General features: G+C 39.4%; 4 protein-coding genes and 1 pseudogene across 5 annotated transcripts in view; 2 read left to right on the forward strand and 3 right to left on the reverse strand.

The window, feature by feature from the left end:
- LOC108873579 (COP9 signalosome complex subunit 4-like) overlaps positions 1-4312 on the reverse strand; it is a 9571-nt pseudogene extending 5259 nt beyond the window's left edge.
- Positions 1-17013, forward strand: part of LOC108873982 (placenta-specific gene 8 protein-like) — a 72120-nt gene that overhangs the window by 9803 nt on the left and 45304 nt on the right. The gene's annotated exons all lie outside the window — the stretch shown is intronic.
- The window catches only part of LOC108891221 (COP9 signalosome complex subunit 4), a 30781-nt gene that overhangs the window by 5353 nt on the left and 8415 nt on the right, over positions 1-17013 (reverse strand). The window lies entirely within an intron of this gene.
- LOC108891220 (A disintegrin and metalloproteinase with thrombospondin motifs 6) lies at positions 4046-11835 on the reverse strand. Its single transcript, XM_051073084.1, has 7 exons — positions 11283-11835; positions 9481-9897; positions 8991-9379; positions 6816-6990; positions 5943-6166; positions 5543-5631; positions 4046-4133 (listed from the first exon to the last, which is right to left on the reverse strand). Exons 2-6 carry the CDS (start codon positions 9578-9580, stop codon positions 5596-5598), a joined length of 924 nt encoding a protein of 307 aa, XP_050929041.1. The 5' UTR covers positions 9581-9897; positions 11283-11835; the 3' UTR covers positions 4046-4133; positions 5543-5595.
- LOC108895484 (placenta-specific gene 8 protein) overlaps positions 16207-17013 on the forward strand; it is a 46111-nt gene continuing 45304 nt past the window's right edge. Inside the window, exons 1-3 of one of the 2 annotated variants that reach the window (XM_051073085.1) lie at positions 16207-16346; positions 16565-16661; positions 16793-16917. In XM_051073085.1, the coding sequence (XP_050929042.1) occupies positions 16577-16661; positions 16793-16917 (210 nt within the window). In that variant the 5' untranslated portion in view covers positions 16207-16346; positions 16565-16576. The remainder of the gene's footprint in view (positions 16347-16564; positions 16662-16792; positions 16918-17013) is intronic. The other variant, XM_051073086.1, reaches the window with a different exon arrangement.

Below are 17013 nucleotides of genomic sequence, written 5' to 3' on the forward strand. Positions count from 1 at the left end.
GGGAAAGAAGAAGAATGAACCCCTAAACCAGCGAATGATACAGTCAGCAGCAGCTAAGATTACCCTTTTTGGCAAGAAACACATGTTAAAACACTATATATAAACTGTAGTCTGGTTTAGACCACTCACCTAAGGTACCACAGGGTTTGTTCTTGTAGGTGCAGATGTCATATCTAAGGACAGACAAGAAAAGGGAAAGAACACAAACAATTAAATTAAGTCTACTGTTTTTTTTTTTTTTCTTTTACGTGTACTGTATTTTTCTTCCACTGGCTCTGTGCCACTCCATTCTTTCCATGTTTAATCACACAGTCTGGCGAGATATAATCTCAACCTTTAGCATAACAATAGCATATAATGAAGTTGTGAAAACACCTGGTTCACTTTCTTCAACCTATAGCATGAGCCTTCAGCAAAATGTCATCCAAGCTACCACACAGTGTTCAAATGTGAATGAGAATTAAGTGAAAGGCGTCGGTCATGCTGTGTCCCTACTGTTAACCCCTGTAACTCACATGCAGGTAATCCAATAGAGCGAAGGAAGAAAGAAAAGGCCTGAACACTCTGAGCCACGGTGCCTTAAGAACACATCATACATTTCAAATGAATGATCCAATCATTCCTAAAGCTTTTAATCTATTAAAACCAAGGGCACAGCAAATTCAATTTCATTCTCCTTACCCCTCGCTCCCTCCCTCCCTCCCTCCCTTTCTCTCCCCATAAACTCCTCTTCCTTCCTTCCCCTCACTCTCTCTCCCTCCTTCCCACTGGAGCAGCTCCAAACCAATGAGGTACAATCGTGACCTCGTTTTGGACGTCTGTTTGTTTTGATGTATTTCCATAATTTCCCTCTGTGTCTTTTTTTGAATGTGACAGGCCACATTCTAAACAAGTCAAGATGCTGTCCCATGCGCAGACTAACAAAGAAGCCACAGAGCCACAGAGGTCACTTTTATGATGACGAGTAAGGAGATGAGGAAGGTGAATCATTTGAGAGTGTCCTGCTGGTCTGTCTCTGAAGGAGATCTACACTGATCAGTGGTGATGGAGACTAACTGCGGGGACATCTGCTTCTTGTGAACCTGATTGTAAATACAGGCAGTGAATGCCTCAGTCCCTGTGATAATATTATTATATTTCTCAAATAATAATTATATTCATTTGCGTGTTTGAATGAACCACAAAATTGGGATTGGCTTGATGTGTGTAATGAGGACCTGAGACGCATAATTACTGTAGAATACATTACATCAGAAACAGGCAAATAACGGCCTCTGGGCCAAATCTGGCCCTCCAGCAAAAATATTTTTCCCTGACAAAACCAGAACATTCATAGTTTACATCATTTCTTCTATATCAGACAATACCAGTAGATAGTACATGTACTATGAGTTACATCTCTAGTCTGTAAGCTAGCCTGGAGTCACACAGGAGATACATACTCATACATGGCTCATGAGTATTAATATACAGTAAGTTGCTTTAACTCTGTTAGCCCTGTCTTGTTAATGGGGGAAATGACTATACAGTTGGACAGTTGAAAATAATCTGTAGTATTAAATGAATTGAAAGAAATACACAAACAAACTAGATTGCAGACATTAGAGGCCTTGGTTTCACGTTGGCCTGTGAATAAATAATGTTGAAAAAACTGGCACCTGGTTGAACCTGATTGTTGAGTCCTGTGTTATATTATCTCACAAATGTAAAGATTTTATATATCAAAAAGCAAGAAACTCAGTTTGATTTTTTTTTTTTTTTCATTATTATAAATCTGGTCACTATTTCCTCAGTAAACAGAGTTATCATTTGGTCTATATAATGTCAGAAAAATTCTGATCACAATTTCCTAAAGCCCAAGGTGACATCTTCAAATTGTTTGACCAATTATCCATAAGATGATCAATTCACAGTGATATAAAACACAGAAAAGTAGCAGATCCTCAAATTTTAGAATCAGGAATTGGAGAATATTTGGCGTGACTTAAACATTTAATCAATTTCCATTCACTAATTAATCAACTTTGATCACTAATCCAAAGACATTCTGCTCCGAAAATATAAATGAAGTAAGTGTCCTCTGAGCTGGGTGCTGCAAGCATCAGCCATCTTAAAATCGTACTGAACCTTTTTAGGCACATTCCACCATCAGGAGGAATGTCTGACTGCTCCTCCAGACATGGTGGTTAATAAGAACTTCCTGGTGTCAACCATCAACTATTTATACTATCTCCAATGTTAGCATCTCTGAGCTCAGCTGGTGCCTCCTCCCCACAGCTTATTATCTCATTACCTCTCGCCTACACATCGCCTCGGTTTAACTATCCACCAATACTATATTTACTCAAAAGTCACCAACATCTCACCATATGGAAGTGACTCTGAGGTAAATTATGGTTTTGGCTACCAATCAGCAAAGAAAGAAAAAGCAGTGTTGATGCATGCCATCTAACAGCAGAGGAGCCTCTATAAAATTTATGCCTATGCCACCTGCAGGCAATGACAAAAACTGCAAGTGTCTGAGAAATTCCAACTGGTGGCACGAGAAGAAAAGTTACGCGGACATGAAAGTTACTGCAATTCCTTTGCAGGCAGGCCTGGATGTGTGTACCAAATGTTATGGAAATCCTATCAATAGCTGTTGAGGCATTTCAAAACCACACATGTGAACCTCATGGTGGCACTACAAGACAAGTCAGGGGACCACTTACTAACCTTAACTAAATAGTAAAGCTGCATTGCTTTATATTGTTTATATAATATTGTTTATTAACATTTAATCACTTGATAGAGCTGTATGAAACCTCTTCATTCATTTGTTTATAGCTTTATGGTTTTGCCTTATAGCACCTAGCAAAAAGTTTTAGTCACGTGACCTACAGACACTTTAAACTTTTTAGTTTTTTACACACATATATATATATATATATATATATATATATATATATATATATATATATATATATATATATATATATATATAGCACATTTGATGTGAAGTGGGCACATTATATAGACAGATAGATAGATACTTTATTAATCCCGAAGGAAATTTAAGCACATTAGCTATAACAACTTTACAATGTACTGCAGGTGGCAACAGTGAGCAACTGGTCTGTCAGTTACTACACAGCTACTCTTTGTGGACAATAGGGCTGCTAAATATGACTGACTAAGTTTGTGAATTACAAACCAGTCCCAAGAGGTGACTGGCATCTAGGAGCATGTTTATCATATCCTACATATGTGAAATAAAGAAAATTACAGCCCAGAGACAAATCCTATGACCGTTGCATGTAGACACTGAGTAGGCTTTGGTGCTAGTGCTTATGGAGTGAAGCTAAAACCAATAATAAAAACAGGAGCCAAAGGAGCTGGAGAACATCAGCTGACAGACAACAAGAAAGAGCACCCTAATGATAGAAAGGCTGTTTTGTACAGAGCCCAGAGAGTCAAAAATCTTGGCTTTAGCCCATGTCAATCATAGAACGCCATCCTCTCTCTAGACAAAACCAGTGGGGGTGGGAGTGGGGGTCGGGGGGTATACTCTTTAGTTGCTAGGTTATGTGGTCAAAACAGTTCTGGCAACAATGAACCCTATTCCAGGTAATGACAGAGTTTTGCTGTTTTATGGTAACACCCTTGACATAAATTGCAGTGTGACAGGTACAGCATGTCTGAAATGGTACATTTTATTTTCAGAACTGAGGTCTTTATTCTCATCAGCTTTAACAGTCACAGGTTAAGTGTGTTCACAAAAACTGGACATTTAGAGGATTCAGTGCTGTAGCTGCTGGCCACCTCTGTTAGCAAACACACACACACACACAGCTACAGTCTGAACTGTGACCGCACAGCTTTTAAGAACAACTTAAAACAACTTAGAACAACTCTTAGTCTTTGCAGCACATAAATTCATTCTCTATCATTACACTGGCAAGTGAGGAAAATGTGGACTATATCTAGGAGATGCGAGCCTTTACTTACCGGGTGATTAGGACAGCGTTGTCATGATGAGCCATCCCATTTTCAGGAATGCTGTTGCCATCACTGTGATGAGACAAGATGGACTTCTGCCATTTGCAGAAACTGTCCAGAGACTTGTCAGCATGATGGTTAATCTCCAGGTTAGGCTGCAAACGACAACACAACATACATGCAATAGGGTACAACAGTTTAATAATATAAAATCACATGATACAACACCACAGTGTCTTGTATCAGATAATGTTGTGTCTTATTGTGTTGAAATGTATCATCAAATCACATCGTTGCTTGTCGTATTGTGTCTTACAGTGATACTGTATGTCATACTGTATACTGTACAGTACTGTATGCTTTACCAAACAACTAAAAAAGATCCTTATCATGAAGAATATGCGCAGAATAATTGAAAGCTGTAATAATGCTTAAACAGTACATCTCTAACAAAAGCTATCAAAGCTTTCTCCCCTCATTTCCTGTCTGTCTCAACTGTTCACTGTCCAATAAAGACAAAAATGCTAAAAACAAAACAAAAAAACAGAAGTAAGACTGAACTATCATGTGTTGACAGTGCTAACCACTGAACCACTCCAGCCGCCAGAGTAGAACGATTATCTGGATGAATTATTTGGAGGAGGACTGTACTGGGATCAGAGGGAGGCTAGAGAACAAGTTCTTGGAACAGCAAAAAGTTTTTGTATTTGATTTAAGCATTGATGCGGTTCTAGCAAAGGTAAAACCATTTATAGCAGGAGGAGTTAGATGACTCAAAGGAGTAGAACAAGGAGGAGAGGAGAAACAGTATTTTAAGAGTGGCAGAATTTTTTTTTTTTTACAAAAACCAGGAGAAGTGGAAAGAGGAGTAGCAGGAAAAGAAGGACAGTTAGGGAAGTTACAGTGGAGTCTGCAAAATGCATCTACTTCTATGAATGTAATAGGTTCAATAATAGTAAATCATTACCTAGCCAGCTGATGATGCAGTGCTGAACTCAGCTTGGCCACTGATTAATTACAACATAATACTGAAGTGAATCGGTGAATCGGTGATTCACTTTCACCATAAGATGTTTTGTAACTGAATTTTCTATTCAGTTAATCCAAAACCAGGACTCATAGATTAGAACTTCCTTCCTTTTGGATCAAAGTACAGCTCCACTTAACATGAAAACGTGTTTTTTGGACCTGATGCTACACAAAGAGCCGCTATGACCCCTTTAGAAAAAAACAGATGCTGGTAAGATACTCTGTTTCTCCCATCACACATACATGCACATGTACAGTGCGTGTAAAAATCTTCAATCGTGGCTCCCTGAGGGAAGATGTCTGAGCACATCTTTCATCTGAAGTGGTGGCCATATGGTGAATAGTCTCTCCTCTCTCCCCTCTTCAGCCACAGCAATCACATAAAATACTACAGCTCACTCATGCCAAGCATATCAGTTATACACTCACTACAGGTGAGGGTAAAGACACTATAAAAAAAAGGCTTATGGTAATATTTGTGGCAATACTGCATGTACAGAGATGGGTTCAGGATAGGAGGCAATTTTTTCCTTACCTGATCTTCAGTCAGAACAATCAGCCGGGTTACAATAATGTTCACAACATTTCCTAGACTGGCATCACGGTAAAGTTTGGCAACCTGACCTCCAGAAAAGAAGAAAAGACACAAAGTCAGACAAATTGTGCCCATATGTCACAACACCTTTCTTCAGTAAGCATTTTCAGTGGCCATGCTGTATCACATTACTTAGTAAGCGATTGGTTGATCAACAGAAAATTAATCCACAAACAGAAAATAATCAGCATATTAATAGTTAATGAAAGTAGTCATTAGATACATCCCTACACATTACAATACATATCCACTGACTAAACTGGCAACAATGGGAAACAACTGAAACTGTTACACTTGGCAACATGACAGCAACATGACCAAAGAGTAGGATCAAACTTACAATATTCATTACAGATAAGATGTAGTGCTCAATGTCTTTGCGTCCGTGGTAACCGACCATCATTTTATCGGCGACAACTAGCGTCTCCACAAAGCGCTCAGTGCTGACAGAGCGTCTCTGTCTGTGGGTGCTATTCAACCGCTCGCTGTCATTTTGGGGAACAGGGGACGTTTGGACAGGGTAAGGTGTGCTAAACTGGCAAGGTGCACTGGTTTTGATGAGGTCTGTGAATGACAAGGAAGACAACAACAGGGTTTAATGATTTATGAAATACAATATATACATCAAAATAATGATTCATCATCCTTTTGAGGGAGCTGCTTTTCCATATGGTAGATGCACATAGGGAATCTGCCCCTTTGAACCTTGCAGCTAAAGGCTTTGCTTTATGACCCAGATGCTCTGGGAAAAAGCTATAAGATGGTACATGTTAGGGCATGCTAGCTTCCTGGCGATGACAGCCTTTACTGTTTCTTATAAGACCTTGGCCCAAATACCTAAATATCCACCTGGTTCTTTTTCCAATTCGTCATATCTCAGCAGCCAGAGTATTTGGGGGGACTGAGTAGTCTGAATTTTAAAATCTGAACATGATTGTTGGTTCTATAAATAGGATTTGTGCTTCAATAAAAGTCAGAGCCAAGTTCTCTTTATGCACTGAAGGGCCTTTTATGAAAGCTGGAGCGAGACTTTCTCTTACAGGTTGAAAGGTGTCCAGGCCAGGAGCAACTATAGCACACAAGAGGCCCGGTCATGTCTACCAGAACCTGGGCCTAGAACCAAACCAGCACTTCCTCTAACCTGCTATGTATAGTTATTCCTTTACGTCAGTTCCACCCACACAGAGTCCAACCCAGATGGAGGTTCACCAACCTGAAATGCCACAGCTGAACTCCTGGCTATGCTCTTGCGGTGAGGGAATGGCAGACATTTTATAAATAACATGTTGCTGTGCTTCTTCCAGGTTCCATTCACTGGAGGTGGTGGAGGATATGTTCTTTAATGGCTCTATTAAATACTGTTCTTCCTCTGTTGTTATAACACCATGCTTGTTGAAAGGGGGAAAAAAAGAAATCAATTAAAAAAAAAGAAACAGGTTACAAACACAAGCAAACATCAATGTTACGTGCATGAATGTTAAGAAAATACAGCTTATATATTTCATATTTCTCACTATTTTGTGTATATTTGTTCTATCAAAGGGGCACGTCAACTATTTTACCTATTAAGTTCAGTTTAATTATAACTGTGTGTTCAGATGAAAATGTGAAGCAACCTTTAGATTCAACGTGGTTGCAAAAAAAAATAGAATAGCCAAAGTGAACTCTGAATGGAATTCCATTCCAGACCATTGCATTGATATTGACAACTATGCTAATAACTAAAAATCAAGCTTTGGAACAGAGCATTTCTCAACAGTATGTCATGTGACTTGCTTCCTATGGTTAGATAAATAGATAAAGCCACCTCCCATATTTATTTATTTCAGAAGGACTGATGACAGAGCAGAGGTTAGACAAGATGTGACATCAGGACCTCTGATGAAAAACTTGGGTGAAAAAGTTGCTTGAATCTCACTAAATGAATATGCTTTGTAAATGTACAGAGACGAGTGGAAAAAGAGAGTCTGGGGAAAAGAACAGAAAGAACTAGAGCTTCTGGTGACTACTGATATCAGTCAGAGGCTCTGAGCTGAGCTAGCTAGCAACAGCCAGTGCATCTATCGCTAGCTAGCTTGCAGCTAACACCTCTGCAGTTGGTACCTGCCTGTTCGGGGTGATTAAAAACAGTCAAAATTGTGCAGATGATGCCAGGTGAAATATGGCTTTGCTCTCAACGCACAGTTGTAAAATTTCTTCTGTGGCTCCAAAGAAAACTTTGGTAACTCTAAAACCAGCTGAGATAATCCTGACAACTTCACCACAGACAACTCTGATGACATCATCAGGGTTATCTCAGCTCGGGCCTGGAGACATAACATTCTGCAGCGAGATGATTTCACAAACTGACTGTGGTGTTTGACATACATGGGCATTTACCAGGCAGGCAAAGTCAGACAAAAGATGCTATTACATTAAGCATTGTTCTCTGCCCTCCAATACCAATGGAGAGGAGTCCTTTAAATGAGTCTTTAGAAAACACTGGTTTGACTCTGTAAAACCCACTATGACAGCAATTAACCACACGTCACACCAGCAAACAGAAACACATTCGATTTATGGTTTTAAAAGTGTGATGTCAAGATTTAAAACTGCACAGACAGCTGATTACATTAAAGTACAGACACATTTTTGTCCATTTTTGGTGCTGTTAGAAAAAAGGGCAAACACTAATTCAATTTATGATACTTGGTGTAGATCTTGCCAACACATTTGGCTACATGTTTTCTCCACATGATTACATTTGCCAATAAGAAGCAGGGCCTTTTTTTTTCCTTCTTTAGAGTTATTCTGAAGCAAGGAGGGATAACAGCTATTAAAATTTCTTCCAATTCCTTGATTAGGAAAGAGAAGCTGGACAGTCACACAGTCTGTGGATAAAAGCCTGAGGACTAAAAGCTTCGACAGAATAATTAGACGCCTTGTTAGAGCTGTTCAGTTTTGCTTCACTTCAAAATGGGGTAATTTCTAGGATTTAGACACATTATTTTTACAGATCACAAAAAGTATGAGGCTTTTGAAATTTGTGCACAAAGTGTGATTTAAAGCACAAATGGAAAGAAAAGCCCGATGCTCAACACTAACAGATCACTGTGATGATGTGATTTTTCTACATGAGCATCACCTCGCTCCAAGCTGCCTGCAGACTCAGCGTGCCAAGTGGAAAGAGGCCAAGATTGTGTTAAGCAAACTACAATTGGTCTAATCCTTTGGCGCTGCGTCTGAAAGATTGGCTGACATGAGAGCAGCACAAGCTAGGTCTATATTCCAACATTAGTATCAGGGTTTGTTTGAGGTTAGCAGTGTGAACTCTCTGTGGCTCAAAGGGCAGTTAGAGAGTGTGAACTGGTCACTTTTAATAATAATTGAAAGGCCACTTTGTACTCACCAGGCCCTTGCAGTTGCTGAGAGCCACTCTGGTCGTGCTGTGCTGATTTCGCAGGAATCCTATATAGTGACAGTTATCTACCATGTTATGACGCCACTCCAGCCCTTCTTTGCCCCAGTACTCCACTGTAAAATGTTTCGACACCAGGTGGGGGTTGAGTGTCAGGTTTAAGTGAAAGTGCTTTCCGTAGGCTGACAGTCTGTAGAACAGCCGGGACTCTGGAGGGTCCGGGTCCAACGAGGGCACCGGTCCCATTATGGGGTCCACGGCCCCCCGTCTCCGTCGGCCCGGCCGGTGTTGCTTCACAGTGTAGCTCAGGAACTCTCCGTTTTCGTCTACCCGCACCGGGACAGTCAACTGGTAGTGCTGCAGGTAGGACAGGAACTCCTCTTTTACAGGAGAAAGGAAAGAAAAGAATGGAGAAGAGAAGATATTGTGATAATGAACATACTGTTTCAATAATCTTCCTGTCCACCTGTCTACATCATACCTTGAGAGTTGTGTGAAAGTCTGTTGACGCTTTGAAATTCAGAAGCAGCCATCACCACCAGGCTCAGTGTCCAAGTGAGCGTCTTCCACAAAATTTCCATAATTCAGGGAAAGATGTGACATGGGGTGGGGGTAGAGGGTGCTACAAATGGGTTAAAAGCGCACGGTCGGTCCGATGCCACACCATAACAAGTCCATGGTTTGTCTCCTTCACTTAAATGTTCTCGTTGTGCTCGAGGGCTCATCCGGGTCTCAAATTTCTCCTGAAGGCGAGCACTTCCACGTCTCACTGGCCTCTGAATTCATGTCAGCAGCTCATAGAAAACACCGTAATCCATCAGACACAGTGTCTCTCAGGTGTAACTCCAAACAGGAAGCTCTATATTGGGAACTTGTCTTGACCAATCCATCTGCATTCCTGTGGAGAAAATCAAACAGAGGTTAACTGACCTTTTATCTCTTGGGATTATTGCTCACACAGATTGTTGTCTGTTACAGAGATGAAACAATCAGTCGATTCATCAGTTTCTCAATTGACAGAAAATTAATTGGCAATTATATTAATATTATTTTGATCGTTTTCATCTTTATATTTGCAAAAATGACAAATACTCTCTGCTTTGCTGCTTTTGTCTGTTTCACATTATTGGAAATGTAATATCTTTGATTTTTGGGCTGTTGGTTTGACAAAACAAGTAATTTGTAAACGTCACCTTGGGGTCTGTTGGGCATTTGCCAGCATGTTCTGAAATTTTTAGAACATTGAATCAATCAAATCCACAAACAACTGGCAGAGTAATCAGTAATAAAAGTTAGGGATACAACTAATGGTTTTTGAAACTAATCAATTAATCTGCCAGTCATTTTCTCAACTGACAATTTTGTCTACAACAAGCATCCCTCCACATGTATGAAGACAGAGCCAGAGAGAGTTTGGAATCAGTCAGAGGCTCTGAATATATAATGAGGCTAACCGGTGCAACTGAAGCCTGACAGCCACATTAAAAGACATTCATAAATCTGAGCAGCGCCAACGGTGCTGACTAGTCGACATGATATAATTTCTGCAGACTGTGGTTTTACTCACTGACGCGCCTCACGGCAGCATGTGCAAACTGGACCACTATAAACAAACGTCAGCGGATCCAAGTGATAGAGGGATGATGTCCAATGAAAAGGCGAAGGGACTCCAAACACGGATGACAGCCTTTGGGAAGCGAGGATTTTGTGTGTGTGTGTGTGTGTGTGTGTGCGCGTGTGTGTACATCTTGAACTGTGGAGCTCCAGCGGTCCAGACAGACAGACAGCGCTACCTACTTGGCCACTCTGACCCAGACAAGTTGGCAGCCGGCCCGTGTGCATTACACCGGCACCTCAAATACAACCTTCAAGGAGCGTCGGGCAAGTGAAAATAAACCGTGGGTTTGTTGCAAAAGGTGCGAACCACGCTCTGTCAAGAAGTTTTGTTAGTTTGTCTGAGCGGGCAGACCCGGACTGCAGACCTGTAACGGTGCAAAACTGACACTCTGCAAATGTAGATAAAATGCGTAAATGTTTCCAAAATGTTTCCTTTTTTTTCCATGTAAACCCCCCCCCTCCCTCCCTCCCTCCAACCCCACCCCCAGGAAACTCTGTCTGAACTCACGGTGCCAAAATATGAGCAGTTCAACTGGCTAAATGCTGGTTTGTAAACACTGTCCGCTTCCCTGAGAGTGGATTTAAACGCTCACACGAAATCTGCCCCGACTAAAGTGCCTGAAAGACATCGACCTACTCTCTCAACAGTTAAGAGGAGATATTTACCACGCTCATCTTCATTGTCAGCTCCGGTCCAACAGTGCAGGGAGAGCTCAGGACAAAAGACTGTGAAGTTCCGCGCACAAACCTCCTCAGCTCTCCTCTTTTCATCTCCTTTTTGACTCTGCCATCCTCACAAACTGCAGTGTGATTCTCCCCTTCAGAGCAGCAGCAGCAGTATCTCAGACACTGTCACACTCACACACACACGCACGCACACACACATACACACACACACACTCACTCACAAAAAAAAAAAAAAAGTCAGCCTTGGATTTCTTCCAGCAGCAGAAGGGTCTATTTCCAGCCTATCAGTCGTCTTTATAATCTAGACTTTGTGTTCTTGTTGGTGCTGCTGCTGCTGCTGCTGCTGCTGCTGCTGGTGGTGGTGGTGGTGTCTCTGAGTGGCTTAAAAAGTTAGTTGAGGTTGCAGAGGGTGTTCTGCCACCTCACAAACCGCCACAGCAGACTTGCTCTAGAGAAAAAAAAAAAAAAAAAAGCGCATGCAAACACCAGCTATAGTTGGCTTGGAGCTGCTCCTCCTCACTACATTGCAGAGACCGGGTATGTCCCACTCCCGGACAGCTTCAAATTGGCAGCTTTTTCGGGTTGGAGGGGAGGTGTGTGTGGGGGGGTGGGGGGTTACTGGGTTGACGTCAGTGCAGATGTGCCTCTCTCTCTCTCTCTCTCTCTCTCTCTCTCTCTCTGTCTCTCTCTCTCTCTCTCTCTCTCTCTCCATCAGCTGTGCGCATGTCTATCAGTGCTGCCCTGAAATAACACTTCAACTTCAGCCCTTTAAGAAAATACCTCTAAAGAGAAGGTGGAGGGGGGGGGTTAACTCTCACATCACATCATTTACTTTATAGTAGTTAAACAACAATGAAAGTAAAAGTGCTGCATTCTAAAAGTACAGAAATATCTGTAACAAAATCAGAAGTGGGAAGTAACTAAGAACATTTACTCAAGGAGAGTACTTAAGTACAATCCGGAGGTACTTGTGTTTTCTTTTCATGCAGTTTTATACCTCTGCTCCACTTACTTTTGGTTGTTTGACAGTTGTAGTTACTGGTACTCCAGAAAAGATTTTCTGCATATAAAATATAATGAGAGCTTATAAAATATGATTCCTTGCTGTAAATCAAACTCAGATGTGAAGATCTGCTGCTCTTTCTTTGGATTATTTGAACAATTTTAATTTATTTATTTAATAATTTTGAGGCTTAGACCATAACAAACACTGTAAAGGAGACACTTTGACTCCTGCTTGTGAGAGCAATTCTCACTATGTCCTGAATTTTGAAAAACCAGTTAATTGATTAATCAAGAAAATAATCTAATCAAGGTTTAACGAGCTACAAACAGTACAATGCTGCTTAAACACCAATGCATCAGCAATGATAATCTAATGACATAGTATAAAACATAAACAGAGTATAAAATAATACAGTGCTCACAGGGTCCAGTTGCTGGATCCAGAGTTATGAGGACTTTTACTTTTAACACTTTAAGTACATTTTCACTGCTTGAGTTTTTCTACTCAAGCAGTGAATCTGAATATGTCCTCCATCATTTAAAATACTGAATTCAAACCTTTACTCAAGTAAAAGTACAGAATCAGCAATGGAAAGTGATGAAGTGCATTTACTCCTTAAGTACAATTTTAAGGGGCTGTACTGTACTTTACATTACATTTACTTGAGTATTTTCACATTTTGCTACTTTCTATTTGTCCTCCATAACATCTGGGAGGGACATACTCTACTTTTTACTGCACTACGTTTACATAGCTTTACTTTTCAGATCATGATCTTAGCTCCATCTTGACAGTGTTAATCCTGCTTAGACTTAATGCATCAATAAAATAGTCAAATAATGTATATAAAAAACAACACTCTTAATATGTGCTATGTAGTATAATGAGCACTTTTACTGTTGATACTTTAAGTACATTTTGCTGGTAATAATTCTGAAGGTAGCTAACTACATCTATTCAAGTACTGTACCTTGAGGTACTTATACTTTACTTGAGAATTTTCCATTTTGGTACTTTCTACATGTATTCCACCACATCTCAGAGGGAAATATTGTATTTTTTTACTCCACTTTCTTACTTTTCAGATTAAGATTTTACATTAAAAACACATGAAAATCATTTGAAATAAAACACATTAATCATATTAAACCAGTGGATACCAACCCCTTTGACCTGCAGTGGAGAAAGTATTCAGATTCTTTACTATACTGCTTTAAAAGTAAATGTCCTGTATTGAAAATGTTACTTAAGTAAAAGTACATAACTATTATCAACAAAATAAACTCAAAGTTTAAAAAATTTTGCAAATTTTAACTAACATACTGTTAGGTAGTTTAGTTTGCATTTCATAAACTGATCATATGTTTTGTTTTGTTTCTGTAAAGTCTTAGTTTGTAACTAGTAACTATAACTGTCAAAATAATGTAGTGTAGTAAGTAAAAAAAAAAAAAAAGTGCAATATTTCCCTGTGAACTGCAGCAGAGTAGAGGTATGAAGTAGAGTAAAATTGAAATTTAATTATCAAGTGAAGTACAAATACTTAAGTATATTCTTATGTTCAGAACTTGGGTAAATGCACTTTGTTATATTCCATCATTGTTAACTTGTGACTCTTGAAATAAAAATCAGTGTCTAGCTGGGGCTTCTTGTCACATTTCAGATGTTTATGAGTTGTTAGCAGTTCCACCATAGAGACATTTAAATAACCGTTTCAAGTCGAAAGAGGAAAAACTCTCCGATATTTAACAAAAAGTAAAAGATTAGAGAAAACACAACACAAATTTGTATATAAAAATTTTTGTTTTTACTTCTCTGCCATTAATCATGTCATGACCCCCCAGATTCATCTTGACCTTTGGAGCGGCCCAACCCTTAGGTCTGGAACCTCTGGACTAAATTACTGAAACTATATATAAGGTAGTAAAAACTACAACAACAAAATACTTACTTACACATTTATGCATCAGTATTAACTATTTGTTAATGACAAAAATAACTATAAATCAGTCAAAGCCCTTCTTTGTGCAGAACAAGTACTTTTACTTTTGATACTCTGAGAGCATTTTGCTTTGAATGCAGGACTTGTAATGGAGTAAATTTACACTGTGGTATTGATACTTTTACTTCAGCAAAAGATGAAAATACTTCTTCCACGACTATAAGTAAAAGTAGTGGCAAGCGAAAGTCCTGAATTAAAAATTTAGGTTAAAAAAAAAAAGTACTGAAGTATCAACAGTAAAATGTACTTAAAGTCTAAAAGGAAAAGTATTTCTTACACAGAATGTCCCCTGTCAGTGTTATAATACTTTGATGTTGTAGTTGGTAAATTGTCCTGGGGTAAATTTACTCTCCACCATGGCAAGTAGTAATATTATGCAGTGTAAGTGTGGTGGATGGTGCTATGAGTGACAGCAGAGGATTACCCAGCAACCACAAATATCAACAAGGAACAATATCAGAAAAAAGAACATATCCTGACATTTGTTTGGCACTAACTTTGACTTTAATAGATGAAAACTGATGTCATGCTAAAAAAAAATATACACAGGTGTGACTGACATCAGCTGGATTAACTATGTAGTATCCTGAAAGGCAGTAATAATCAAATAAATGTCAGGCTTCTCAGAATACACAGTTTTATAGGCAATAAGGAATCAGATTTTAAAGTCAGAATATCAGTGGATATTCACTCTGAGCAAAAGTTGAAGTATTTTAAGGGTCTGCTGTAGTGGAGCCTAATGGCAACCCCATGTATTTTGGTGTAATTTAGCCCATGTCTATCTTTAGCATGTCGGAAATTGAAAATCATGCCTATTCCTGAGTTGTAGTTACAGCTGCTCATTACGTAGGAGTCTATATCATTACGGCCAGGTCGTCATTTCGTGCTCTCCTGCATGGCCTGAGTAGGTGGCAGCCAGATGCTAGGAGGCAGCGCCACCATGTGTCTGCAAAAAGCATTGCAAGAGTTTGGAAGGTGTAAAGTTCAGTTAGTGTTTTCAATGTATTTTTAAGAGAAAAACACACTCATATAATCACCAGATTATATTTATCCCTGAAACCTGTGCACTCTGCCCTTTCAAAGATAATTTCAGCTCAAATTACTTGCTGTATTCTATGTTGCTGTGGAACAGGACAAGGTGTGCCCGCATTATGACATTTATAACTCACATAATATGTGCAATAGACTGCACATGCACAATAAAAGTGTATCACTTAGCACCTTTGTTCAGAGGTGGAGAAGGAGCAATTAATACTGATGCATTAATATGTAAACAGCCTTTTTATGTCGTGGATGGCAGAGATCAAGGTGATTCTATATATTCTACTGTGTGGTTTAATTTACTGTATAAAATGCATCATTATAGGTTTTTAAAATGTGAATAATCAGTAAAATAAAATACACACAAAAATCACCGTTAAGTTAGAGTACTCAAGTAATGTACAGGCACTTCAGAACTGAACTTAAAATACTCGAGTAAATGAACTTAGTTACTTTCCACCTCTGCCCCTTCTTCTCGCTTTAGTTGATATGGATGAACTAGTTTAAATCGCCAAAATAAAACAGAGAAAAGAGACCAAAAAAGTTACAGTTTTGTTGTTATAACAGATGTTTGTGATAAAGGTGTATTCAAAACGATATTTTATGCTCATTTTAAATCATTCACAGTTCAAATTTGTCTCTTGTCATTTGTCATTTCCATCTGAAATTATGAAAATTATGAAATTAACAATGTGTGTGTGTGTGTGTTCCCTAAAATGAGAGCAGGTCATTAAGATCAAGCTGTTAATATGACTCTCAATGTGACTGGGAAAACAATGTACAGTTGAGGTTTATTGCAGTTTTGTGGGCTGGATGTAGGTGTGTTTAGGTGTCCTTTGCTGGGACTATCTGCACAATAAAAGAGTGATAAACGCTGTAACATCATTCGTCATTTCCTTTGATCACTCATAAAGACTCACATTGCTTCCTGGTCTCAATCTGTTGTCCAGGAGCCTCTGTGGTCGGTTTTATCAGCCTTCAACTCTCAAGCCATCTGGTAAGATTTACCTCCTAATGACCGCTTGACACGGATAGCTTTACTGTATGTTCCAGGTCCATATTGTTTGATGTTCAAAAGAGGTGTAATTTACGATTATCTCTGCTGGGGAAGATACAGAAGTAATGATCACAAAATAGGCCACAGCTCTTCAACGTTAGGCTCAGGGACAGAGATAAGAACTAACATCAGTGACAGATCTTTTTCATCGCACACAGAATATCCTGATCATGGCTGTGACCAACCAACCAGGCAGATACCAACCTTCTGATTTCCAGACAGGCCTGTGTGATTTCTGTGATGACTGTGGAACTTGTGAGCATTCTCTTCATATTGAAAATTTTTTTTTTGGTAGATTAAAATATTTTAAAAAGTTAAGACTACATTGGAATGTAAGACATAGTGTGTATTTTCATTATTATGCATTTCTTGTCCCTCTGCTTCAGGCTGCTATGGTCTGTGTTGCTACCCATGCCTGGGCTGTACCATTGCCAGTGACATGGACGAGTGCTGCCTGTGTGGTCTGAGCATGGCCATCCGCAGCGTCTACAGGACCAAATACAACATCAATGTAAGTGTTGAGTGAATATCTGGAGCTGGCTGAGAGCATTAATTAATTCAAAATCCTCTTTAAATACATATGCGTTAGCAGCATGTACTCCAACAG

Source organism: Lates calcarifer, linkage group LG9 (genome assembly GCF_001640805.2).
Source record: "Lates calcarifer isolate ASB-BC8 linkage group LG9, TLL_Latcal_v3, whole genome shotgun sequence".
NCBI lineage: Eukaryota > Metazoa > Chordata > Actinopteri > Centropomidae > Lates > Lates calcarifer.